Below are 26917 nucleotides of genomic sequence, written 5' to 3'. Positions count from 1 at the left end.
TTAAAAAGATCAAAATTAAAAACTATAATAATTTAGTCTTCCTGGCAACAGAAATAGCAAAAAAATAATGTTATTAAATTATATACTTGTCTACTTATGTTTTAATAATTGTGCAATATAATAAATATAATCACAATCAATTATATTATTTTTTAAATTATTTTATTCGCCTGTACAACTTGAATTCTCAATACACAAATATATACGATTACAATAATAGTAACGATAATAGATGATGTTAATTTCAAATAAAAATAAAATATAATATACAAACCTTGAATGTTGATAAATAATTGATATCAAGATGTACAGACTTAAGACTAACAATAATTGATTACTTGCAATAATTTTTTTATTTTTTCTAAATAATTAAAAACGATTATTTATTGTCCCCACCACCATCTGCTACCAAATCTAGCTGGTGGTTTCGGAACTCCTTCTGGTAATTTCGCCGCGATCGGTTCATATTCAGGCAACTGTTCAACGGGTTTAGGTCTTTTGGTATCATGAACTTTAACTTCACAAAAGTAACCATACGGTGGTCGTTCAATATTCATATGCTTGAAAACGCATTTATCCAAAACCTCTTGTGTATTACGACATCTAAAACATATATATATTTAAATTATGTTCATTTATGTCCATTCTTTGACATCAGCAAATGACTCACAGGTACCTGGACTCACTCCAGTATTTTCCTCATTTTATTTCTCAATTATTTAATTACAGTTCTGATACTTAATGCATAACTGAGGTAAATTACTTGTAATTTTAATTATTTTTTTTTTATCAACCATCTTGTAAAACAGTATCATATGAGAAATCAATTCTATTATCAGCAATTAAATTATGGAATCAATTGCCATAGGAAATAGATGTGAGTAATTTGCTGATGATAAAATATAAATTGATAAAATATTTACGGCATAAAAGAAACATTGGCACTTGATCGGTAGACACAATTGTAGTACTGATCAAATTCTTGATAGCAATTTTGTTTGAGTTTCCTCAAAAAATCAAGAGCACATGCTGTTACAGCTTTTCCTTCATTGACACATTGAACAGCATCCAATTCTTTGCGGCACAGCATAAATTCCTGTAAATAATTATTTGACATTACCCAATTTATTAAGGTTATGATTTAATTACGTAACTTATTATAAATAAAAATAAATAAATATAAATTATACTTTTTATATAAAATTTATAGTAATAAAAAACTTTTATAATTAATAAATAATGTTAATAATAATTAATAAAAATAATAAAAAATTAAATAAATACATTATTATGATCCTCGCAATATTTTCCCATATAAAAAGAAGCCGCATGAAGAACTGGCCATGACAAATTAATTTCTGGTACTGTCAATTCTTCTTCTGAAGGTATATAAGTTTTATTAGTTACTACCATTTTATTTATTACTATTTAATTAACAAATCTACTTGTTTTTTTTCTTTCTTTTTTTTTTAAAGCAAAAAAAATCCAGTGTGTGATCGCAGCTCCCCTACTTCGAGTTTCGATTATCGATTTCACTGTGTAATTCTACAAGTAACTTCACTTTACTTGACTTTAATCACAATTTGCCGTAAACTCATTCCAGAACGAGAATAAACTTCGAAAATCGCCCCCACTACCGGTCACTTTTAAAATTTACCGCGCAGAAGACAGAGTGAGGGTAAAACCGAAAACACCCGAAGCACTATCTCGTAGGGACACTTTTAGTAAAAAAAAAAAATAATAATAAACATAACCATATACTACAAGTAAAAATAAAAACCAAGTGTTGATAAAATAAAAAAATAATAATGGCATCTAATGATGATACTGAAATAAATTTATCCGAATTATTTGACAGTGGATTTTTACTGTTTAACAGTATAATGAAAAGTGATGAACCAACAAATAGTTTGACAGTTCAATTGGATGTTAAAAAATGTATAAGTATTTTTGAAAATGCGACAAAATTAGTTTCCATTGCTGATATTTTTAGTAAAAATGAAGACTACAATGAAATACCTACAGAACATCTTAAATATTTTTTATTACCAGCATTACTTGGTACTTTGGCAACTAAAATATGTGATCGTGACAATCGAATGCATTATTTAAAAGTATCACAGGTTTATTTTTATGATTTTCTTGAACGAGTTAAATCGTATGGTATCACCCAAGTTGAAATTCCAAAATTAAAGAGCGATGATGATTCCAATGATGATAATGATGATGATGATAAATGTAAACAAGTTAAAAAATCACAAACAAATACAGAAATGATTCAAGATATGATGACTGTACGTCGTTTAAAATTGCAGCGTTATAAAGAACAAAAAGATCTGAAAGAAAAATTAGAAATTTATCAAAAGAGTATGGACAATCCTAATATTGATGATGAAACCAAAAGAAATTACTTTATCACTTTAATAAAATTATATGTCCTCGAGTCTATTGATGAAATAAATTCATTGGCTGAAGAAAAAAACATATTGGAGCAGATGGCGATGATTAAAAAACATGATGGGGAAGAAAGTAAAAGTAAAAAAGAATACCGACCTCCTAAATTACAACCGATAATTATTACACGTAATGAGATGCAAAAGAGAGTACTTGGTGCTGGGTATCCAAGTCTACCGGTCATGACTGTTGAAGAGTTTTATGAGAAAAAAGTTGCTGATGGCGAATGGGCTGCCAACACTGGCCCTGGACAAACTCAAGTTGCTGGTAAAAGTCTTCAGGATATGGCGAATCAGAGTTCATCTGAAGATCCAGATGTTTTGAAGAAAGAAGAGTTAGTTGAAAAAGATGATGAAGAATATCTTGAACAGATGAGAGCTATGGATGAGTATAAAGATGATCATAAACGCGGCTGGGGAAATCGCTACAACAGAAGCTGAATTATTTATTATAAATTTATCCATGTATTGTAATATTTTTAGTATTAAAAACGATTTCATTATTATTATTATTTTTGTTTATTCATTTTCTAAAATGTATTTTTTTATATGTTTAATTTAAATTCATGTACAGATCAATTTAATAAAATAATAAATTCATAGAGAGGTAGACATCCTGATTAAAAGAAACAATTCGAAACGATTTGCAACCAATCCCTGGTTAAAAATACTGATTGAAAAGAATTGAGAAGCGGTCACTTCATGCAAACTGTATATATACAAACAAAAGAATTTAAATTATTTAAAAGAATTCAAATTTCATCATTTTTAATTCTTTTCAATCAATATTTTTAAACAGGGATAAGAAGGGTGATTCGAAAGCATTAAGATGTTTTTAAAATTCTGTTTTTGTTCATGAATTTATTAGAGTAAAGATAAGTGTAATTAATGTGACACTCAACTAGTGTATTTTTTTTATTTTAATATCAAAATATGTAAATTTTAACGAATTATCGAAAATTATGTTGATAATTGATATTTTACTTATCGATAGTTTAAATCTAGAGAGAGAAAGAGAGAGAGGGAAATAAGAATAGAAGCCAACTTCAGACATAAGAAATATTTTACTGAAAAAACGTGCGCCGGCAACACGCAATTTTTACAATTTCTTTCGTAATTAATTTTTTTATATTCACTAACTATTAAATAGTATAAATAATTAAAGAAAACATGGCGCAAAGTAAATTGAATGATTTAGCTGGAAAATTCAGTAGAAATCCCGGTGGTATGAATACTGGATTGAAAGTCTTAGCAGTGGCTGGAGCTGCGGTATATGGCATCTCACAGTCAATGTTCACAGGTTAGATATTTTTTTTATTGTTCTTATTATATATTTATCATCAGATTGCCACTAATTATATTAATTATTTACAAAATAGTTGAAGGAGGACACAGAGCCATTATTTTTTCACGACTTGGAGGAATTCAAAAAGACATTTTCACTGAAGGTTTACATTTTCGTATTCCCTGGTTCCAGTACCCGATAATCTATGACATCAGAAGTCGTCCAAGAAAAATATCATCACCAACAGGATCAAAGGATCTTCAGATGGTCAATATATCACTTCGTGTTCTATCACGACCTGACGCAATGGCATTGCCAATAATGTATCGTCAACTAGGATTAGATTACGATGAAAAAGTATTACATAATTTTTTATCTTTTTCTTAATTAAATTATTTCTCATTGTTTAATTATTTGATACTTTATTTTTCAGGTACTTCCGAGTATTTGCAACGAAGTGTTAAAATCAGTAGTTGCCAAATTCAATGCATCCCAATTGATAACGATGCGTCAGCAAGTATCAATGCTAGTACGTAGAGAATTGACAGAACGTGCTAAAGATTGGAATATTGTATTGGACGATGTGTCTATTACTGAATTGAGTTTTGGTAAAGAATATACGGCCGCTGTTGAAGCTAAACAAGTTGCGCAACAGGAAGCACAACGTGCTGCGTTTGTTGTTGAACGTGCAGTTCAAGAAAAACAACAAAAAATTGTTCAAGCTGAAGGAGAAGCTGAAGCCGCTAAAATGATATCCTTTTTATTTTTTTTTTTTAAATTCTAGGGAATTATCCCCGGTAGTCTGACTCTAATAAGGGCTGTTACTGCTTCGATGCTCTATTAACAAAATAATTAGCAACCCTATTCATCAGTTCCCATAAAATCCACTCAAATGAGAACGTTTGGATAGGGAAGTACAGCAGGACAAATTCTGTTGCCCAAATAAACGGAGAAATCCGATTATTTATTTATTTATTTAAATCCTTAACTCCTTTGCACTTAGGTATAGCCACTGGTATTAATCCAGGTTACTTAAAATTGAGGAAACTACGTGCAGCACAAAGCATTTCTCGCACAGTAATTATTTTTAATAATATAATTATAATTAAAATGCCTAAATTACATAAATTTATGTATTTAAATTATTTAAATTACAGATTGCTACTTCACAAAATCGTGTTTACCTTAATGCTAACAATTTGATGCTAAATATTCATGACGGAGCATTTGATGAAGCTGCTGACAAGTTAAAAAGTAAGAAGTAAAGCTGAAAAATTGATTATACATATAAATAATAATAATAATTATTGTTATTATTATAATTGAACCAATGTTTAATGTATTTAAGTAATTTCAAATTTCCGTTATTAATAATAATAATACTGATTATTATTATTATTATATTTATATTTTTAAATAAACTGGTGACGGAAATATTTGAAATTTCGCATTTGAATTTAAATTGTTAATCAATGTAGATCGTCAATAAGACAGAAAGAAAATGTGTTTAGATATAACTATTTATTTATATTTATTAATTCAAATCCTTTGTATATTTAAATTACAAGACAAGCACGTAATTTTTAAGTTAATTTATTTTATAGGTAAATCAAATTGGGATACATGGGACAGTGCAACTAATAATGCTATTGAGTCAATAATTCAAATAAAGCCAGCAATCAATCAAAATATTTTTAATAACTATAATAATTATCCAGCCGACATGACCGTCAATGATTCTTCAGTTACTTTATTAGAATCTGCTGTTGATGCTGCTAAACTTATTTTATAATTTATAACAAATAGATAACTATTAAGTTTAGATTTTTTATTTAAATCGTGCTTGTCTTGTCTCCCATCCTCATTAAATTTATTCTCCACTATAAATAATCCCAGTTGTTGTTATCTTATTATATATTTTTAGTACAAGAATTTACCGTTTTAAAGTTATCAGCGTGAGCACGTGTCACTCGGTACTTTTTTTATTTTTTTCAGCCATATCGTAATTTTATTGTTGGAAAATAAATTTTTTTTATAAAATATCAATTTGTTAACCAAAGGTAAATTTATTTTTTAACTCTTTTTTATTTATTTACTTTTAATTAATTATTTTTAAAAACTCAACAAACATAACCTCTTCCAATTTAATTTAATTAATTAATTAATTGAAATGTTTATTACTTAAGTGGTTAATAAAATTTAAAAAAATAAAATGATGCAACTTTAATTTGCAATTGCAGATGAGTGATACTCTGGGAAATGTTACTGAAGGGTAAGTAATTATCTCAAGTAAAACAATAAAAAAACAGTTGATAAATTAATCGTCTAATGAACTTGAATAATAAATAAATTAATACATAAAAGTTTGGTATTTTTTATTTATTATTCAGTAGAACTTTTACATTTCTATAATCAAGTTGTTGTTGTTTTTTTTTTCTAATGGATGAAGTAGAATTTGATTATTATCAAGAATCTAAAAATGATTTTTTATTTGTTCGAATAAAGTATTTATTTAATTATTTTTTAAAAGTAATTGAGTGATTTAATTAATTTTTAATTATTTTTCAGAGGCGAGCCATCGAAAAAGGCTTTGAAGAAGCAGCAAAAAGAAGCTGAAAAAGCTGCCAAAAAAGCTGAACGTCAATCTCAAATGGTAACTTTATTAAAATAATTTTAATTACTGTAATTACATATTAATTATTATTAATTAGCCGCATGAAGAAACAAACGGTACTGAAGATGTATCTGTTGGGTTGTACGGCAACATGGGAATAATTAAAAGCTCCGATTATCATCTGGACAGAAAATTTGTTAATGTAAAAGATTTGAATTTGAAATTAACTGATGAATCTGTTTGGATTCGCGGTCGTTTGCACACAAGTCGTGCTAAAGGTAAACAATGTTTTATTGTTATCAGACAACAATCTTATACCGTACAAGGTTTAGCGACAGTCAATGACAATACCAGTAAGCAGATGATTAAATTTATATCTGCGTAAGTTATTTAAATATTTAATTTATTTTTTTATTTATTTGTTATCGATGTTTTAATTTAATTTATAATTTATTAGAATTACAAGGGAATCAATAATTGATGTGGAAGCGATTATAAAAACAGTACCGACTAAAATAGAATCATGTACACAAAAGGATGTTGAATGTCTGATCAAAAAAATATTTGTTGTAAGTGCAGCAAAACCTCAGCTGCCTATTTTAGTTGAAGATGCCGGACGAGCAGAAAATGTTGAAAGTGGATCAACGATAACTGTTAATCAAGACAAACGTCTAGACAATCGTGTATTGGATCTTCGTACTCCAGCAAATCAAGCGATTTTTCGTATTGAAGCTGCTGTTACTAAATTATTCCGTGATATTCTTACAGAAAAAGGATTTGTTGAGATTCATACTCCTAAAATAATATCAGCAGCCAGTGAGGGCGGTGCTAATGTATTTACTGTTTCTTATTTTAAAGGATCTGCTTATTTAGCACAATCACCACAATTATATAAACAAATGGCTGTTGCTTCAGACTTTGATAAAGTATTTACCGTTGGTGCAGGTATTTATTATTATTATTATTATTATTATTATTATTATTATTATTATTATTCATTTTTTTACTTTTATATTAATTTAAAAAATGATTTTAGTTTTCAGAGCTGAAGACTCAAATACTCATCGTCATTTGACGGAATTTGTTGGTCTTGATCTTGAAATGGCATTTAAATATCATTACCATGAAGTACTTGATACGATTGGTAACATGTTTACGGAATTGTTTCGCAGACTGCGTGATAATTATGCTGATGAAATAGCAACTGTTAATCAACAGTTTAAAGTTGAACCATTTAAATTTTTGGATCCGCCTTTAAAACTTGAATTCCCTCAGGCTATTGAATTATTAGCAGAAGCTGGAGTTACTTTGGGCGAAGAAGATGATCTTTCTACTCCAGATGAAAAGTTGCTGGGGAAATTAGTAAAAGCTAAATATGACACTGACTTTTATATGCTTGACAAATATCCATTGGCTGTTCGTCCCTTCTATACGATGCCAGATCCTAATAATCCAGTAATATATATTTTACTTACTTTAATTTATAAGTATTAATTACAATAATAATTATTATTTATGTAACAACAGAAAGCTTCGAATTCTTACGACATGTTTATGAGAGGTGAGGAAATAATTTCTGGTGCTCAGAGGATTCATGATCCGGAATTTTTAACTGAACGTGCTAAGCATCATGGAATTGGTAAGTTAATAAGAAGTCTAATTAATCAATTTTATTTATTTATTTATAAATTTTCAGATATCGATAAAATAAAATCATACGTCGACGCATTCAGATACGGATGTCAACCCCATGCAGGTGGTGGAATTGGACTGGAACGTGTTGTGATGCTTTATCTGGGATTAGACAATATCAGAAAGACATCTATGTTCCCACGTGACCCTAAACGTCTGACTCCTTAAATATAAATATCATTTATATTTTGATATTTTATAATTAACAATTCAATCATTTTTGATTCTAATAAATAATAAAAAAAAAATATTTACCTATTGTTATTGAATTTACTTTTTCTTATTAACTGTTGCATAGTCATATCAATTTTCATATCTAAATATACGCAAGGTCAAAACATATGCTTATATTAATTTCATACTTTATTTTGTGGTTAAAATATACAGCTGGTTGTAACTTTTAGAACATTTTATTATTTTTTTTAAATTTAAATTCTTGTTTAAATTATTTTGAGTAATTAATAAATTTTAGCAACGAAAATTTAAGTTATTAATTAAATTATAAATAAAAAATAGAGAAAATATTTATAAAAAAATGCGACAAGTACTTTATTTTGCTTATGGAAGTAATTTATTAAAATCAAGAATTAAAATAAATAATCCAAGTGCTGTTCTAAAAGATATTGGACGAATAGAAGTATGTTTATTATAAATTTTTAAATAATTATTTATAATTAATGATATTTATTTAAGGATTACAGATTGGATTTTAATGGATACTCAAATTTATGGAAAGGATCACCAGCAACTATCGTAAAAACTAAAAATTATCATGTCTGGGGAGCTATCTGGGAGATAAATGTTGATGATATTAAACGTTTAGATAAACAAGAAACTGATTATTATGCGTTTCAAGTTGATGTTATCAATCCTGATGGTAAAATATATAATTGTCGAGTTTATGAACAAATAAAATTCCCCGAGGCTAATGTTAAACTTGAAGATTTACCAGAGATGAGACGACCAGCATTGACTTATTTGTAATTTATTATTATTATTAGATTTATATTAACGATCATAAATATTAATATTTTAATATTTTACAGAAAAATAATAATTAAAGGAGCTCTTGATTGTAAATTACCGAATTATTACATTGATATATTGAGAAAAATAAAACATAATGAATTTATGGACGAAAATAGTATTATTGGGTAAATATTACTATAATAGCATAAATACATAAATTCTCTTTAGTACTAAGTTGATCAAAAGCAATATGTATTAAATTAAACGTACGAATAGAATAACATATATATAATTTATCTAGTAATAAGCAGTTTATAGCAAATGCACATTGAGCTTTACTTAGAGCAATAAGAGTGTTACAAAATAAATAAATATACACCAATTCAGAGTATGCTTTATGTCTATTGACCAAAGAATAAAATATAATGTTTGCATATTAGTTTATAATGTCGTAATTATGATTATTTAACAAGTTATTCGATAAGAGTAGTATTGTTTGATTTAATACGCGATGTTTTTGATCAACTTGGTGATAAATAAAATGTATATACATTATAATTATACTCGCTAAATATAATCACAATTATTGTTATTGTTCATTTTATCATACAATTTTTTATTTTTTACAGGAAAGAATTGCAAAATGTGATCTAGTATCTATAATAGTATTTTTATTTTTAAATAAAATAAACATTTTATATTATTATTATTATTACTGATAATCTTTATCCTTCGCATAATAAATGTTTTGTTGTAAATACTGAGTATATAATTAAAATAAATTTTTTTACCCAAGTAATAAATATTTTTTAATTACTAGAAAACTTAAAATACATTTATCATAGTATGTTAAGTAGTAAATTATGCAATATATTAAACAAACGAGTTTTTAATTTTGTTAGAATTAGTTATTTAACAAGTATGAAAAGATATTCATATCCATTCTATCAGTTTATCACCAGTTAGTTTAAAACCGTTGGCATTAGACATAAACATTATGTACGGATCAGCAATAGTGGCTGGTACATTTTTATATTTCGCGTATGGAAGTAATTTACTTTCATCACGGCTGCATATTGCTAATCCTCGAGCTGTTTTCAAAGATATCGCTCGTTTACAAGTAAGGGAATTTAAATTATTATATTTAATGGATTTATTGGATAAATAAAACTGTTAATGCTTAAAATAAAATGCAGGATTATAAAATAGATTTTATGGGATTTTCACAAGTATGGAGTGGATCCGTTGGCACGATTGTCAAGTCTCCAAGCTCTCATGTATGGGGAGTGATTTGGGAAATACCTAATGAAGATCTAACAAATCTCGATGGTCAGGAAGGTGTTGATGCTGGATACTATAAAGCACTAAATGTTAATGTAACAAATTCAGATGGTAAAATTTATAACTGTCGTACTTACCAGCAGCTTACTGATCCAGATCCTATTGTTGAATTGAATCAACTACCTAATGATCGACAACCATCATTAGCTTACCTGTAAAGTATACTATAATTACTTGGGGATACCTCTAATAACTATGAAAACTTAATAACCAATTAATTATTATTAATTTCATTAGAAAAGTTATTGTACACGGCGCTCAAGATCATCAGTTACCAAGTGATTATATTGAATTTTTAAAAAATATAAAACATAATTGGAATGAAACTATAATACTTAAAGAGTAAGATTTTATAATTAAATCAATATCTTATGATATAATATATTATTTATTTATTTTCAGATTAAACATTTGTGATATATAACTAGGAATTGAACAATAAACAGTGTTAATTCACTAATCTTTAGACTTTGATATATAATCGTACATATATACATTTTTAAAAAATTTAATTTATGTCTAAAAATTATATCAATTTTATATTTACGCGATAATAAGTTTACTAATAATAATAATTGTCTAACTATTGATAAATAATAAATTAATAGCAACTACATTGTCTAAATAACTGTGATTTATCATCTATAAATAAATGATTTAATGATAAAAAACGGGTGAAACAAAACAAAATGAAGCATAAATTATGATAACTGTAAATTACTATCTCCAGTAATATAAATAAATAATCGTCAGTATGAACGGGCCAATGATTATGATGGAAACCTTCTTATACTTTGCTTATGGTAGTAATATGCTTTCATCGCGATTACTTGTTGCTAATTCAACTGCGCGGTATAAAGATATTGCTTGCTTACAAGTATAATTTTATTTATTTATTCACTTAATATTAAAGTAAATGAATTATTAAATAAATATTCATCAGGATTATAGATTAGATTTTTGTGGATATACTCCGGTTTGGGAGGCATCACCGGCAACTATTGTAGAAGCATCGGGCTCACATGTATGGGGAGTTATGTGGGAATTAAATATCAGTGATATCAAGCATTTAGACGGACAAGAAGAAGTACATGTTGGTAATTATAAACCATTGACAGTTAGTGTTACGACAGTTGATGGAAAAATATTTAACTGTCGTACTTATAAAATGACCATTGATCCTGAAGATAATGTACCTTTGGATAAATTACCTGATCATCGTAGACCTTCTCTAATTTATTTGTAAATATTCATCATACATTTTTATTTTAATAATAAGACCATTTTCAGACAGTGTCTCTCCCCCACTTTTTAAAAATTTTCAATTACTTTCAACTGTTATAAGCTGTAATTTATTTTTTATAAATAGAAAAACAGTAATCAAAGGTGCACTAGAACATGATTTACCAAAAAAATATATAGAAAATTTAAATTCTACAAGACATAATGGCCAAGAATTTCCCATTCCCATTGGGTAAGATTATTTAAATATATATATTTTAAACCAAACTGTACAAATTATAAAATAACAAAATAAATATAAATATATATATTTACACGGTAGTTTTTATTTTTAGATTTGAAGGCTTCAGTGATACTTGGAATTGAATTTTTCCATCACAATCTGGATCCCAGTGATATTTAAATCCAATAATTTTACGATCTTTTATATATTTTTTAGCGGCCTCGGATTGCAATGCTAATTCTGCTACATTCTCTCCTGACATTTTTTCAATATTACATTTAGGAATTTTGAGAGTATCAATATGAGCTCCATTTACCTATAAATAATTATATAATTAATTTATAAAATGTATAATAATTAAAATAAAATAAACTTACAATAACATCAATATCTAATTCATAATTGCTGTCAACTTCTGGCCACTTTTGTTCGAGAACATCTTTGTCTCTCTGTATAAATAAATCATCATTAACTAAATGGTAGGGAGCAGAACAAAATCCGCTCCATAATTCAGATGCAAATCTTGGAGCTAAAGGTGCGAGCATTATTATTTGCGTAGCCAATGTGCGTTCGTACTCTGAACTGTGAGTCAAACATTTCAATGATACTTTTCTTAAACTATTTGTCAGGCCTTGCATTTTAGAAATACCGACACTCAGTTGCTGTGATCCAATTATATTAAATGTAACACCTTTTATATAATAATTTCTACTATTAAACAAATACTCATTCTCTGTTATAAATTTTTCAGTATCTGGTATCGTATTTTTAATTTCTTCTACGTCAATACCATTACGGCTTATCAAAAGTTGTCTTATTGATAACCACAATCGTTGTTGCCAATTAAAAATACCAGGAAACGCTGAAAAAATTAATTAATTAATAAATAAATTAATTAAATTTTTAAAAAATATATTTCTTACTTTGATCGGACCAATTTCTGCTAGACGTTGGTGCAACATCAGCAAGAATAATTAATCTTGTGGTATCTGATCCATATTCCTTAAACATTTCCATAGGATCAACACCATTGTACTTAGACTTGGACATTTTTTCCCAAGCAACAACAACCGGAAGTTTAGAATTTTTTTCAATAAAATTATTTCCCTGTTTTTCAACTTCATGTTCTTTTAAATATTTACCACTACCTTTAACGCGGAAACTTTTACCCATAACCATTCCCTGTACCAATAATTGTTTAAAAGGCTCACGTGTTGGTAAAAGACCCTGAGTAAACAAAAAATGATTTATAAATCTCGCATAATATAAATGTAATGCCGCGTGTTCTTTGCCACCGATATACAAATCAACCGGAAGATATTTCATAGCTTTGTCATGTGAAAACATTTCATTGTCATTATGTGGATCAATAAATCTCATAAAATACCATGAGCTATCGACAAAAGTATCCATTGTGTCAGCTTCTCTGGTGGCATCATCGCCACAATTAGGACAAGATGTTTTTAGCCAATCAGTTGCTTGTCTTAAGTTGGGAATACCCGAATCTGAGCTAGATGATTTTTCTGGTAAAAGAACTGGCAATTGATCACGTGGTACTGGAACACTGCCGCATTTATCACAATTAATTATAGGAATCGGTGCGCCCCAATATCTTTGCCGTGATATCAACCAATCTCTGAGTGTCGCGCTGACCAAATAACCACCAATTCTTAATTCTTTCGCTCTTTCCATAACAATCTTACGCTTATTCTCTATTTCTTCATTACTCAATTCCTCGATTTTATCAAAAGTAATTCCGTTATCTATACAAAAATCAGCGTCAGCTTGAAAACAACCTGGAATACCAATATGATTATCACGTAGCTTTGAAAATTTCATTGTATCTGTATAATAAATAGGCAATTCTTCATTATTAAATGGATTAATAACTTTAGCATTAAGATATTTTGTTGTTATGTCTGTAAAATTATCAATTTGTGATTTAGCTAGAAAATTATCACGTGAAACTGAAACAAATTTCGCATGCTCAATAAATTCTGGTTTGTCTGTCCAGATGTTAAAAGTATCAGGTTTATCAGCATCATCAGGTGAATCAAATACTAATTTAAAATCCATTGATGTCCCATTGCAATCACCAATCCAGTGTTTCTGTATTTTAATAATATCCCGCCACTCTTTCAGCATCGGATCATCAAGACCATCAAAAAGTGACTTGGCCAAAGCTGTGGTCCGTATGAACCACTGTCTCAATAACTTCTTTTCAACTTTAGCACCAGATCTCCATGACTTTCCATCATGATCAACCTGCTCATCAGCCAGAACTGTTTTGTCAACAGGGTCCCAGTTGACAAACGCTTTTTTCTGATACGCTAACCCACAATCGTAGAGTTTGAGGAATAATTCCTGGGTCCAGCGGTAATAATTTGGATTGCAAGTCGCAAACTCACGTTCCCAATCGAAATCACAGCCAAGAATATTTAATTGTTCTTTCATATTTTTTATATTACTGTCAGTCCATTCCTTAGGATCAATATTGCGTTCGATTGCTGCATTTTCTGCTGGCAATCCGAAGGCATCCCAACCCATTGGATGGACTACGTTCTTACCCTTCATTCTATGGAACCGTGATACTGCATCACTTATACTGTAAACGCGCACATGTCCCATATGAAGTGATCCTGATGGATATGGAAACATTGACAGGACGTAGTATTTTTCTTTATCGCTGTCATTGCCCTTGATTTTACTTGACCAAATTTTATCTTTCCAATGATCTTCTATTTTATGACGAATTTCATTGTCTACATTTAAATCCTATAAATGTATATATTTATTAGAAGTTATCAATTACAATAAAATCTATTTTATTGATTACCCATAATCCTAGTCCAGTTGATGCTGAACGTAAAACATTATAAAATAAATGCTGTTTCAATTTATTAGAATTTAAATTCAAACAATTAAGTCCACTGTACTTCATATTCAAAAATTGACTAAGACTTTGTTTATATATTTTCTATCTGGCACGTGGGTGCCGCCATTTTTTATCCTTAGCAAAGATAAAGTTTAAAAACATGAAGAGGGGAGAGAAGGAATTCCCGTCTGATTGGCAGCATTGTCATGATAATACTGAACGGCACATTAATAGGTGTACCGGAAAAATCTGTACCTTACGACAACTGAACCACAACCAGGCCTACCACAAGTAACTGTACCACACAACAACTATACCAGTTTTAAACACTACCCGCAAAAATCTCCATACTGAACTAGATGTTGATAACATTTCCAATTCATTTTACGATTTAAATTTGATAAGATTTGATTAAATTTTAGATTTGAATTGAAAAGCGACCACAATATTTTTAAATAAATAACAGTGCAGCCAGTTCCATGATGAAGAAAATTCCTTAAAACTTGAAGAAATAAAAAAAAAATCACTACTTGACATCACTAAGGACATCATGCGAAATTTATTTTAAAAAATCTAGTGGTAAGAAATTAGTGTGTACGTGATCATTTGAGCCTTTCCGTTTTACTCTGTTTTGAGGTTTGAGTTTTATATTAGTGAGGTTGAGGTTGAGAGCAGTCGAGTGTTTTGTGACATTTTAACCAACGATTTTGTTGTCATTAAATTGTTTAATTAAGACAATAACAACAACAATAATAATCGAATATATTTTTTTCTACCTAGTTTTACTTTTATCCTGATAATTAATAGTTACTTCCATTTTTATTTTAAATAAATAACAAACTTAAGACTGCAAATGATTTCTTTGCAATCTCATAATCAGGTGATGCAAGAACTTTTAAATTGTATCTATTTTTATTTTTATTATTTTCTCAACTATATTTCTTTTCGTCATTATTATTAAGACGTCATATTATTTTATTATTTTGTCATCATATTTATTTATAATAATTTACGTAACGTTTTAATTTAAAAATTTACATTTTCTTTCGCATTGTCTTAAATTTTTAGTACACAATAAAAATATTGTTATTATTATTTATTATTTCTAGGTGTTATATCACTTGACTCAGTTATTATCGACATGTACACCGAAATCATCAAATTATTCACGAATAAATAAACAACATGTAGATATAAGTATAAATAGTGACCATTTTTGCCAAGAAAGTTTGAATGAAGTAAGAAACGTCAGTTGAAATATTTGTGAACATGATTAATAAAGTTTAAAATTTCAGGCGTCAAAAAATTTAAATGCTCTGTTGTGGGAAAATATGGATCCCAATAAATTACTAAAGCTACAGCCGTCCCAAAGATTTAAAAAATCACAATTAAAAAAAATAATCCGTAAATTAAATAATAATTTGAATAAAATTGATAGAGGAATTTCTGCTAGATCAATCAATGACATGAACTGGAAAGTGTCATATGTATCAGGCTTTAATTTCAATGATAATAAACGCGGTTTTATATTTAATTCATCACCTTGTATTTACTCTGGTGACAAGGGAGGAGCGCAGTTGTTATATTATTTATCAGCAATACCAGGACAAACTATTTCAACACGTGGTTTTAAAACAAATCGTAATGTCACTGCTGAGAAAGAAAGAAATCCAACACTCACCAGTCGATTCAAGGCATGGATTGGGCTTTCGAAATTAGGAGTAAGTTTATTTACATATTTTATTATTCATATATTTATAAATAAATTAAATTTTAGGAAGAAAAGCCAAAGGTGTCAATCGACCGAGCGGATCTCGAGTTATTAAAAAACATTCTCAGCAACAAGGAATTATCAAGCTCGGACAGACAACGAATCAAAGTTGCATTCGCTGAAGGATATATTGCCGGAAATGACAGAAAATCACCAGCACGCTCATGGAAATGGTTAAAAATAGTTCAGCAAGTACTGATGTTTGCAACAGTATTCCTCATCTTTCTATCATTTGCGGGTGTGTATAAAAAATGTTAGTATCTCATATGTAGAAATTATCATGTTTTTTTTTCTTTTTTTAAATCATTTTCATTTAATTAACTTACTATAATAATAATTACGACAGCAATTAAGGTATCATAGTTTAATTTATTGATAACTTTGTTTTACTACTTAATTATTTTCTTTATTTTTTAATTAGTTTTTGTTTTTTATTTTACCCAATAGCTGGTGGCAGCGGAAGTATGTTTAGAATTTCATTGGGATCTCATACAGCGATCGACCCAGAAGAAATAAATATTACCTTTGATGATGTCAAGGGTGTAACTGAAGCCAAGCAAGAATTAAAAGACGTAGTTGAATTTTTAAAAAACCCGGATAAATTTTCGGCACTGGGTGGACGTTTACCTAAAGGAGTTTTATTAGTCGGACCACCAGGTACTGGAAAAACATTATTAGCCCGTGCAGTTGCTGGCGAAGCACACGTACCGTTTTTCCATGCTGCTGGACCAGAGTTTGATGAAATCTTAGTCGGTCAAGGTGCAAGACGTGTGCGCGATTTATTCAAAGCTGCTAAAGAACGTGCGCCATGTGTTGTATTTATTGATGAAATAGATTCCGTTGGTGGCAAACGTACAACCTCAGTAATTCATCCCTATGCCAATCAAACAATAAATCAATTATTATCTGAAATGGACGGATTTCATCAAAATGAAGGCGTTATTGTACTAGGTGCCACTAATAGACGTGATGATTTAGATCAAGCACTGAGACGTCCAGGACGTTTTGACGTTGAAGTTTATGTTCATAAACCAGATTTAAAAGATAGAAAAGAAATAATTGAATTATATTTAACTAAAATATTAACTAAATCATTGGATGTTGATGCATTAGCACGGGCGACAACCGGATTTACAGGAGCTGACATCGAAACGATGATCAATCAGGCAGCACTGAGAGCGGCTATCGAAGGAGCTGATTATGTTACGATGGATCATTTAGAAAAAGCTCGCGAAAAAGTTATTCTAGGTCCTGAATTAAAGGGACGTATGCCGGATAAGGAAGAAAATCGCATAACAGCTTACCATGAAGCCGGTCATGCATTAGTTAGTTATTATTCAAAGGAAGCACATCCATTAGCTAAAGTAACAATTATTCCAAGAGCTGGAAGTCTTGGTCACACAAGCTATCTACCTAAAAAAGATATCTATCATGAAACAAAGTCACAGCTTTTAGCGAGCATGGACACGATGCTTGGAGGTCGGGCTGCTGAAGAATTAATTTTTGGACCAGACAAAGTAACGACTGGTGCATCAAGTGATCTTCAGAAAGCAACAGAAGTCGCTGAAGCGATGGTTAAAAATTACGGTATGTCAGAGAAAGTTGGATTCAGATCTGAAATCAAAAATAGTAGACAAGAAAATACTTCCGATTATAGTCCTAATACAACTGAAATTATTGACAGCGAAGTTAAACGTCTCTTACAGGTTTGTATTTTTCGTTCCCTCCAAAGACACCAACTTCGAGACTTATTGTTATTAATTTTAATTAATTTATGTATTTATTTATCAGGAATCCTATGAAAGAGCTAAATCAATTTTAAAAACTCATGCTAAAGAGCACAAGCTTCTTGCTGAAGCATTACTGAAGTATGAAACTCTCGACGCTGAAGAAGTCCAAGCACTTTTGAATGATAAAAAAGTTGAATCAATTGGTGATAAGAGAACACCGATAATAGATGTACCGACAAATGTTATGTGAATTTGTTCATTGTAATTAATGAAGACTGAAGTGTTTAATAACAAAAAAAAAAAGTTTCACTTTGTCAACTGTGTTAAATAATTAAAATAAAATGTTAAAAACAATCTAATTAAAATTTATAATACATAATTATGTAGATAAATAAATTATAAAATTTACTATGAATTATTTTGAGTTGTGACTTAATATAATTTTAATTTCATCAATTATTTTTTTTTATTTTAACAAATACTCATTTTGGATTCAAAATTTGTTCTGTTAAATAAATCTAGTGGCACAGTCTAATATATTTATATATATATATATATTTGTTTATATAATAAAAAAGTTATTAAATTAATCTAATTATAGATTGTAATTATTTAGGCCATACAATATGTAACATTTTATTTTGTCATCATACATTATTAATTATAAATAATACAAAATCATATTTATATGTATATATATATACATATACTACTTAAAATTATTTAATAATAAAATGAATTGTTAATATTAGTGTCGCTATTTATTAAAATTAAACAAATAAAAAAATTTAATGACTTAATAATTAAAAAGTACAAAAAAAAAATTGTTACGATTGCAAACTACCACAATTATTCAAGCCGTTTTTTATTTTATCATTATAAATTACTACTATTAATATGATAATCTGTGAGTTAAATGTTTATTTATATTAATAAATAATGATAATATTTAAAAATAAACCTGATTGATTAAAATTAAAGTAAAAATTACATATATACACAAAACACACATACATTCACGCAAATATCACAGTTTACTAAACATAATTCATTTTCAATTATTATTATTATTATTTTTATTATCAATAATAAATAATAATTATTAATTGCACTAATTACAAAAGTTATATTTTTTTAAATTATTTAACATAATTTTAACTTATTAAGTATTCAATCATTTGTTATAAAAAAGAAAAAAAATTTATGCAAAAACTTTTTTTAATTATAATTTTAAAAATAAAAAAATCTATCGGGATTCAGATGCAATCGGACAAATAATTTTTAAAATATTGGAGTGAAAATAAAAATAAATAAGGAACGGGTTGATCTATTGTTTGTCATCATGCAATTCTACTAGTTAATATAAATCACGATATAGTTATTGTATTACTGCTGATCAAATCACATGAAATTTATGAAATAACTAAAGAAATTAATTTGTACCGAAACACTTGAATTTTTTCAACTTTTGTTGTCAATAAGCTCGATTACGTTCATTACAAATTTAATATTAATCATTTCCACAGTAATTTGATCTCCAGTATTTATATATTTTTTTCTATCTACCAACACATTTTTCATTTAATTCCTATATTATTTATCATATTTGTTTTTATAATAAGAATCCCGATTATACATGATTAGACTTTAATTATAGATATTACCTAATGTAAAAATTATTTTTGTGCGTGTAATCTTAGTTTCGTATTTACTTCAATTTTATAATTTAGTTTTAATTTTTTTTAATACAAAAGGAAAAAAAATTTCAATGAAAAAGATTAATATCAAATGTTTATTATCTTAATTATTTAATATTAAACTTTATTCATTACTGTATGAAATATATTAATACTTTTTTGGTACTTGTTTAAACAAACCAAGAGCGCTAAATTCAAAATATCATTTATTGATTTAAACTTTTATAGCATTCAATTATTGGTCAGATTAAAAAAAAAGTTAATTACTTTCTGAATAACAAATATTTTAACTATACAAATTTGATCGTAAGTATACAGAAAAAGGACTTCTTGGCGCGAGAAATTTTTGAATTATAAATTGAAGAGAAAAATTTTCTTAGAACGAAAAAATTTCTTAGCGTAAGAATTTTCTTCTCGCTTCAAGAAAATTTTATTTTCAATTTATAATTCAAAAAAATCGGGACGAGTAAAAAATTTTGGCGCCAAAAAAATCCTTGCCTGTGTATACAATAAATAAAAATTTTAATTTTTCCAGTTATCAATTGTTACGAATTTCCGTTTAAAAAATAATAATTACTAAATAAATTGCATAGTATTTATAGTTAGTTAAAATTATACATACAAAAAAATGTATTAAAAAAAAAATATATATATACTATTAAATAATTTGTACAAATACATTTTACACTTAAACCGTAAGTCCTTTGATTGCGGACTCTAAACAATTGATAATTTAAATACGATCTTATTTTTCTTAATTAAAAAAGAAAAAAAAATGAAAGTTAAATTTATTTTACTGTTAATAACTATTTCAATGCTGATTTGTCTTTCTTTAAATTATCAATCTTGAAAAAATTTTTTCACGTCGATAAAAAAAAATCTCAATTGCAAATACTTTTTTTTAATTATTCATTTTTATATTTATTACACTAATATTTAGTGTATTCTATTTATTTATAACTATTATTATTATTATTTTTTATCACGTTGAATTTATTCATTCAATTTAACTTGGATTTCAATAAAAAATATCCCGTGACCGGGCAACTGCTTTGCTGACATACATTTATATATATGTCGGTGTTATCAATATTTATTATTTTTTTAAGGGCATTCTCAGGCAGTGTCTCCATACTTTTTAAAAATACTTAATGACCTGGAACTGCCAATTGATAAAATTCCAATACAATTTTTAAAATGTATGGGAAAGGCACTACTTGAGAATACCCTTAAAACCAAACATACAGTAAATGCAGAATCTTAAAACATGAAATTATCACATGTCAATAAAAAATGACAATTTATCGTTTATTCGTATTTTGTTAATTCAAGTGATTGGATGAAAAATGAAATAAAACTAATAGAAGTAAAAAATAAAAAGCCACTGGTATATATTGCGCCACAGCCTGCTTAACTAAAACGATTTTAAATCGTTAATTTGTTGATATTCGTTATCTATTATTTAAATATTTAATGTTTAATAATAATAATAATAACTAAAATTAATTAATCAACGATTAGTATCAGATACTTCATTAAATAACGGTGCTAATGAATCAACATCTTGCAACCCATCAAAATTACTTAGCGGATCAAGTCCGTCGTCATCGTCCCCATCAGTAAGAAAATTTGTTTCTAGTAAATCGCTAACATTTCTACAGACGTTATCCGTTGGATCATTGTTACCATGCTCAGTAACATGTAAATTCAATGAATTCAATGTCGGACTTGACAACATCGGTTCATTTGTTTCTTGATAAACATCCTGAGACCCTATAAGATGCGATGAAGGTGTTGGTGGATAAGAACGTGGTCCATTGCTGTCTTCCGTAAATGACTGATGATAAGATGCCGATATTGCTGGTGGTGGTGGTGGGGTCGTTGTTGCTGTTGAGGTTGACGTAGTTGCTGTCGTTACTGAATGAGGCAGTGGTGTATTAGGATACGATCTAGACTGCTGCTGGTGTATTATTATTTTTTCAAACGGATCAATAGACGAGGGGTTCAATGTCGAAGGATCGAGCATCGTCTCCTGCATGCCCATATTACCAGCACTTGACAACGAGTTAAGTATGATTAAATTGGTGTCATCATGATGGTGATTATGATCATCATCGTCTTCTTCATAATCATCATCATCATCCTCAGCGTCATTGTTTTGTTGATTTAGAATATTATTCAAATCTTTGTCATTGTCCTCATCGAAGAAATCAAATATTTTGTTTATATTTTCTGATGATATTGCTTTGTCTTCAATAAGGTATGATTGATCATCATTTATGAAATTAGCATCAACTTGGTCCAACAAATAACTATCTGATTGTCCAGTTATTGAACCAAAATCATCATATTCACTGGGCACCGGTGTATGTACAACAGAACTACTTGTCGATGGATTGAAACTGTTGTTGTTTGAAAAAAACTGCATTGATATCGGCGATACTAGCGTTGGATTAAACATACGATGCAATGGCACTGACTGCGAACGATAATAATTATCACTGTTATTATAATTGTATTGTTTTACACTATTCAATAATAATTCACTTATTTCTTGATCTGCTGGTTTACTAGTCAGTATTCCAGCAGCTGCTGGCGGTGTTGTTGTCGTAGATTTATTATTATTATTTATATTTTTAATTTCTAATAAATTTTCTTGACTCGGATAATTAATAAGTAATTGTTTCTGTGGATTAACATCTGATAATAATGATGTACAGACTAATGTTGATTTATTATCATCTGGTCCCAATGTTATTGATCCAATATTACCACAAACTTGTACTTGAGTTGTTTTATTACACCCCAATATTGTTGCTGTTGTTGTCGCTGGTGATGCTGATGACAATGATGGTGACAATTTAATTGTTTCATTGCTACTTGTCGGAACGAGAAACGTGTCAGTACTATCGGTATTATTTTTACAAATATATGTTGCACTACATGAATTTGACCGTGAATATGATTTTAAATTATTACGTGACGATCTATATACATTAGCTATATTGCTTCTTGATCGGGGTACTGGTGTATTACGTGGTGATACAAAAGGACTAGCATTTGCTGAATTAGGTTTTGATGCACGTCCATTTATTGGTGAATGAGGTCCTGGTGATATTGGAGTAAAATTAAATATATGACGGCGTGTATTTGGACTTGGTGGTACTGGATTTATTGTTGGTATATTATTATTTATTAGTTGAGAATTATGTTCAATAACATTTGTCTCAAAGCTAACTCGTCTACGTGAATTAGTATTATTACTATTATTATTGTTATTATTATTGTTATTATTATTATTATTATTAGTATTATTATTATTGTTATTATTATTAGTATTATTATTCTGATTATTTAATAATGTTGGTAATATAATATCATTTTTTTGTACTTGACGTTTTCCTATCTGATTATTATTATTATTGTTATTATTATTAATATTATTAATATTATCATTATTATTTTGTTTTTTAATAATATCCGTTGTTTTAATTGTACCATCTTTGAGATTCTGTTGTAATATTAAACGTAGCTGTGATACTTTATCAGATCTTGATGTTTGATCAACATCAGTTGCAATAATATTTGAATTAGTGGTATTGATAATAGTGGTATTGGTACAAGCAGTGGTAATAGTACTATTACAATTATTAATTAATGACAATGAGGTAATATCATTATCAGAACTTGATGAACTTGATTGTTTGAAATATTGCAGTAATTCTTCTTCAGGTTCTTGGGAATTATTACCACCATTTAAATAATCATCAAGTGCGTCTGTATCAATAGTAGTCAGTTTATCGTTTTTATTATTATCTATAAAATTATCAGTATCAGTAGCATTACTATTACTATCTTGTAAAGTAGATATTTGATCTTTTATTAAAATACTTGCAGTATCGTCAACAATAACAGGAGTTATTATACTTTTATCATAAACACTAGAACGACCATTAGATTTTATAATACGATTATTATCTATAAGTATATTATTATTATCACGGCATTTAACTATTTTGATAACATTGTTATCGTCAATAATATCGAGTTTTTTAAATTTTAAATTACCTGGTGAGACGACTGTTAGTTTATTAGCACGTTGCTGATTTGAATTTTGTTGCTTCAATTTTGACGATAGGGACAGTTTTGAATCATCGTTATTTTGGTTGTCGCCGTCAAGCTTCGCTTGTTTTTCCGGGCTCGTTTCATTACTTGGACGCGCTTGATCTAGACTAACACGCTTCCGTGAATTTTTGTTTGTTGTTGCTGTTAAAATATTATCTCGTGAGGTAATTGAGTCATTGGGCGTACTCGTGCAAGATCTAGCATTTGAAGATCCATTTAAAGGCTCAACAGACGTACGCCCAGCTGAATTATCACAGTTCAGTTGTGGTGATATCGTACTAGTCTGACTACAAGACCTGGATAATTTTCTAGACCGATTTGTAGTAATTAATGATGATGATGATGATTTAATTGGTACAGTTGCTGTTGAATTTGTTGTTTGCGGTGATTGAGACAAACTAGTTCTACTTTTTTTATACGATTTACCGACTGAATTTTTAACAATTTCACTACCCCCGTTATTACTTTCCTTTGGCTGATTTATAATCGCCTCGGAGTTTCGACTTTTTTGATCCCGTTGTTGAAGTTTTTTCTGTAATTGTATTTGAGCTTCGCGTAATTTTCCAGATTTACCACCGATTGGTGTTGATGACTTAAGAGGTGTCTCTAAAACTAATTTACAAATTTATATTTAGTTTTTTTACCCTTAGTAATAAATTAGTACAATATTAAATTTTAAAAAATGAAACAAACTTTTGTTTGATGAATTTTCGACATCCACTGAGGCACTGAGAATACAAACAGCAGCCAACGATCGAGTATCAACACACAGATTGTCAACTAAGTGACGCGCCAAGCCGCTTAATGATGAAAATTTATGACCTAGTGTACTTTCAGCCCATTCACGAATTAAAATTGACGCTGCTCCAAGCATTTCCTCAGTTAATGATTCTTCAGAATCATCTTCATCCTGCATTACAATCACATGTTAACTTTTTATAAAACTATTAGTTTAAATAAATAATTACCGTGACACCAATAATTGAAGGAAGTGTTGGAGTATCAAGTTTTACTCGTTTTCTCATCCCAGCATAACAATAACGTGAATTACCGCGAGTACCGAGTCTACGTGGTCGTACTCGCGGGTAAACTTGTTTCATAACTTTACCAAAATCAGCAGTCGACAGAGGTTTCATTGAATTTTTGATACAAAAAATGCTATCGATCGAAAAACATTTCATTATTTTAATATAATAATAATTATTAATAATAAATTACGTACTTGTATTCGTCATAGACTTCTTGTTTGGGTAACGAAACGTCAGGATCTTCTTCTAGATGGGTTTTAATCCACATTATCGTTTGATGAATTTCATACCGATTACCAAGCGGATTCAACGGCTGCCTCAGTGGATCAACCGTACCACCAGGATTCGTCAATGACGCTGGTAATTTCAGGTACAGTAATAATTTTTCATCTATTTTCAGCTGATCAACTTGTAGATAAATTTCTTGAACACGCAATTTTGATTCCTCACTAAAAAAAAAATACAAATATATAAAACCGATAGTAATTAAAAATTGATAATAATTTTAATCGAAGAAACGAACCTGATACTGTCCTCAATGAGATGTCGAATCTTATCATTTTTAGCAGACAATGATAATCCATGAGAATTCGAGTTTGACAATTTAGCAGCGATGATATCCTGAATGTCAGGATGAAAGCCATTGGACAAACGCGAACCGGAATTACGCTCACGAGTTGTTATTGATGTTGGTGTCGAATTGTCATCATTAATTAATGAATTATTAGGCGTCGTAGTTCTTCCTGTCGTAGTATCATAGACATTAGAGTTTTTATTGACATCTCCATCGGCACAATTAACCTCACTGGATTCTTTTTTTATTTTTCTCGAGTCAAAGGCACTGTCTTCATTGGCCCTGTGACTTTTCTGGGCAATTTTCGGCCTCTCATGATTGTTCATGTTCATCTTACATCCAACACCACTTTTTTTTTTAAACTCCAACTTGAATTATTTATAAAATCTGGATAAATAATTTTATTATTTTTTTTTTTTTAATTTATTTATATTTTTTATTTTATTTTAAATTACGCTGAGGTTCAATAATTGACAGCGTGTTTTATTAACTTCCATTTTTTTATATCAGTTTGTAATTCGCAATTTAACATTGCGAATTTTAAAATTAATAAAAAAACTCACGTCTGTATTTTACGAACAAATTCAATTTTTTTTTTGTACTCAGTCTAATCAATTAAATATTTTTAATGAGTATGAAGTAATAAATTACAATTATCAATAAAATGAAAATTGGAAGTTTAAAATGGAATTTTTTATAACAATTAGTTGTATGAATAAAATAACAAATTACATGTAATACTCAGAGTGAACACGGGGCCGCCTTTTAATCGCGCGGTGGAGCTTCTTGTTGTCCATGCATCAGCTACAGCAAAATACAGCATACAGAAGACACATTAAAAATTTTAAATTGTTCTTTAATTTTTATCACGATACTCTAGTGCTAGTTATTTAAATTTAATAATCACAAATACTTTACTACATACACAATTAATATATAATATGTATACATATATATATAATATTATATATTAGGTAGCTTAATTAAATCATAAAAATTATGTCAAATAAATTTTAACGTTTTTTTTTTAGTTTATTTATCGGAATAAACAAAAATCCACTTTTCAGTTTGTTTATTTAATTAAATTTCTCACTGGATTTAAATTTATCGATTTTATTACTATTACTTTCTTTAATGATTTTTATTTTTCTTTTTGGGTTTTATTTAATTTTTTTTCATTATTATTTTTTATGCTGGTCTTGCTTATGGGTATATAGGTATATATTTAAGTGTATACCCTGTACACCATCACCATCTTTTGCACTGTACCATAAATACGTATATGTAAATCTACTTTT

The 26917-nt window shown here is 28.5% G+C and overlaps 10 protein-coding genes across 14 annotated transcripts; 7 read left to right on the top strand and 3 right to left on the bottom strand.

The window, feature by feature from the left end:
- Positions 1-151: 151 nt before the first annotated feature.
- On the bottom strand, positions 152-1516 carry LOC103578582 (NADH dehydrogenase [ubiquinone] 1 alpha subcomplex subunit 8). Its single transcript, XM_053736909.1, has 3 exons — positions 1285-1516; positions 924-1096; positions 152-603 (listed from the first exon to the last, which is right to left on the bottom strand). Exons 1-3 carry the CDS (start codon positions 1411-1413, stop codon positions 384-386), a joined length of 522 nt encoding a protein of 173 aa, XP_053592884.1. The 5' UTR covers positions 1414-1516; the 3' UTR covers positions 152-383.
- Positions 1517-1638: 122 nt separating this feature from the next.
- LOC103578583 (immunoglobulin-binding protein 1) lies at positions 1639-3057 on the top strand. Its single transcript, XM_008559712.3, has one exon. The coding sequence runs from the start codon at positions 1809-1811 to the stop codon at positions 2892-2894; it is 1086 nt and encodes a 361-aa protein (XP_008557934.1). The 5' UTR covers positions 1639-1808; the 3' UTR covers positions 2895-3057.
- A 434-nt stretch (positions 3058-3491) lies between these two features.
- On the top strand, positions 3492-5780 carry LOC106693070 (prohibitin-2). Its single transcript, XM_008559714.3, has 6 exons — positions 3492-3753; positions 3833-4095; positions 4172-4489; positions 4738-4815; positions 4896-4992; positions 5343-5780. Exons 1-6 carry the CDS (start codon positions 3624-3626, stop codon positions 5528-5530), a joined length of 1074 nt encoding a protein of 357 aa, XP_008557936.1. The 5' UTR covers positions 3492-3623; the 3' UTR covers positions 5531-5780.
- LOC103578585 (aspartate--tRNA ligase, cytoplasmic) lies at positions 5706-8294 on the top strand. Its single transcript, XM_014445203.2, has 8 exons — positions 5706-5798; positions 5979-6010; positions 6307-6391; positions 6450-6733; positions 6810-7297; positions 7389-7807; positions 7880-7991; positions 8049-8294. Exons 2-8 carry the CDS (start codon positions 5979-5981, stop codon positions 8210-8212), a joined length of 1584 nt encoding a protein of 527 aa, XP_014300689.2. The 5' UTR covers positions 5706-5798; the 3' UTR covers positions 8213-8294.
- A 118-nt stretch (positions 8295-8412) lies between these two features.
- Positions 8413-9757, top strand: LOC103578586 (gamma-glutamylcyclotransferase-like). Its single transcript, XM_008559717.3, has 4 exons — positions 8413-8681; positions 8738-9024; positions 9091-9198; positions 9643-9757. The coding sequence occupies exons 1-4, from the start codon at positions 8580-8582 to the stop codon at positions 9665-9667; spliced, it is 522 nt and encodes a 173-aa protein (XP_008557939.1). The 5' UTR covers positions 8413-8579; the 3' UTR covers positions 9668-9757.
- Positions 9758-9863: 106 nt separating this feature from the next.
- On the top strand, positions 9864-10841 carry LOC103578589 (gamma-glutamylcyclotransferase-like). Its single transcript, XM_008559720.2, has 4 exons — positions 9864-10133; positions 10210-10508; positions 10592-10696; positions 10757-10841. The coding sequence occupies exons 1-4, from the start codon at positions 10011-10013 to the stop codon at positions 10776-10778; spliced, it is 549 nt and encodes a 182-aa protein (XP_008557942.1). The 5' UTR covers positions 9864-10010; the 3' UTR covers positions 10779-10841.
- LOC103578588 (leucine--tRNA ligase, mitochondrial) lies at positions 10277-14912 on the bottom strand. 3 transcript variants are annotated; one of them, XR_008403329.1, is made up of 6 exons: positions 14656-14911; positions 12743-14594; positions 12197-12681; positions 11912-12135; positions 10432-10506; positions 10277-10367 (listed from the first exon to the last, which is right to left on the bottom strand). XR_008403329.1 is itself a non-coding variant. In XM_053736906.1 (5 exons), the coding sequence occupies exons 1-5, from the start codon at positions 14758-14760 to the stop codon at positions 11693-11695; spliced, it is 2673 nt and encodes an 890-aa protein (XP_053592881.1). In that variant the 5' UTR covers positions 14761-14912; the 3' UTR covers positions 11678-11692. The 3 variants fall into 3 exon arrangements, 2 of the variants coding, with proteins under 2 accessions (XP_053592881.1, XP_053592883.1); XM_053736906.1 differs by lacking the exons at positions 10277-10367; positions 10432-10506 and adding an exon at positions 11678-11699 and having other exon boundaries at positions 14656-14912; XM_053736908.1 differs by lacking the exons at positions 10277-10367; positions 10432-10506 and having other exon boundaries at positions 11830-12135.
- On the top strand, positions 11091-12022 carry LOC103578587 (gamma-glutamylcyclotransferase-like). Its single transcript, XM_008559718.3, has 4 exons — positions 11091-11231; positions 11298-11596; positions 11724-11828; positions 11932-12022. The coding sequence occupies exons 1-4, from the start codon at positions 11109-11111 to the stop codon at positions 11960-11962; spliced, it is 558 nt and encodes a 185-aa protein (XP_008557940.1). The 5' UTR covers positions 11091-11108; the 3' UTR covers positions 11963-12022.
- Positions 14913-14989: 77 nt separating the features above from the next.
- Positions 14990-18619, top strand: LOC103578591 (ATP-dependent zinc metalloprotease YME1L). Of its 3 annotated transcripts, none has more exons than XM_008559723.3 (6): positions 14990-15273; positions 15804-15932; positions 15990-16415; positions 16472-16718; positions 16913-18171; positions 18257-18619. In XM_008559723.3, exons 3-6 carry the CDS (start codon positions 16026-16028, stop codon positions 18443-18445), a joined length of 2085 nt encoding a protein of 694 aa, XP_008557945.1. In that variant the 5' UTR covers positions 14990-15273; positions 15804-15932; positions 15990-16025; the 3' UTR covers positions 18446-18619. The 3 variants fall into 3 exon arrangements, with proteins under 3 accessions (XP_008557945.1, XP_008557944.1, XP_014300688.1); XM_008559722.3 differs by lacking the exon at positions 14990-15273 and adding an exon at positions 15281-15574 and having other exon boundaries at positions 16472-16703; positions 18257-18616; XM_014445202.2 differs by lacking the exon at positions 14990-15273 and adding an exon at positions 15281-15574 and having other exon boundaries at positions 18257-18616.
- A 675-nt stretch (positions 18620-19294) lies between these two features.
- LOC103578622 (GATA zinc finger domain-containing protein 14) lies at positions 19295-26908 on the bottom strand. The gene is made up of 7 exons (XM_053743193.1): positions 26545-26908; positions 26352-26423; positions 25569-26006; positions 25240-25494; positions 24986-25175; positions 24711-24927; positions 19295-24629 (listed from the first exon to the last, which is right to left on the bottom strand). The coding sequence occupies exons 3-7, from the start codon at positions 25949-25951 to the stop codon at positions 21403-21405; spliced, it is 4272 nt and encodes a 1423-aa protein (XP_053599168.1). The 5' UTR covers positions 25952-26006; positions 26352-26423; positions 26545-26908; the 3' UTR covers positions 19295-21402.
- Between the last annotated feature and the right edge of the window lie 9 nt (positions 26909-26917).

The sequence above is a fragment of the Microplitis demolitor genome, chromosome 2 (assembly GCF_026212275.2).
Source record: "Microplitis demolitor isolate Queensland-Clemson2020A chromosome 2, iyMicDemo2.1a, whole genome shotgun sequence".
Classification (NCBI taxonomy): Eukaryota; Metazoa; Arthropoda; class Insecta; order Hymenoptera; family Braconidae; genus Microplitis; species Microplitis demolitor.
The sequence above is the reverse complement of the archived record's forward strand: the minus strand, read 5'-3'. Positions and strand labels throughout refer to the sequence as shown.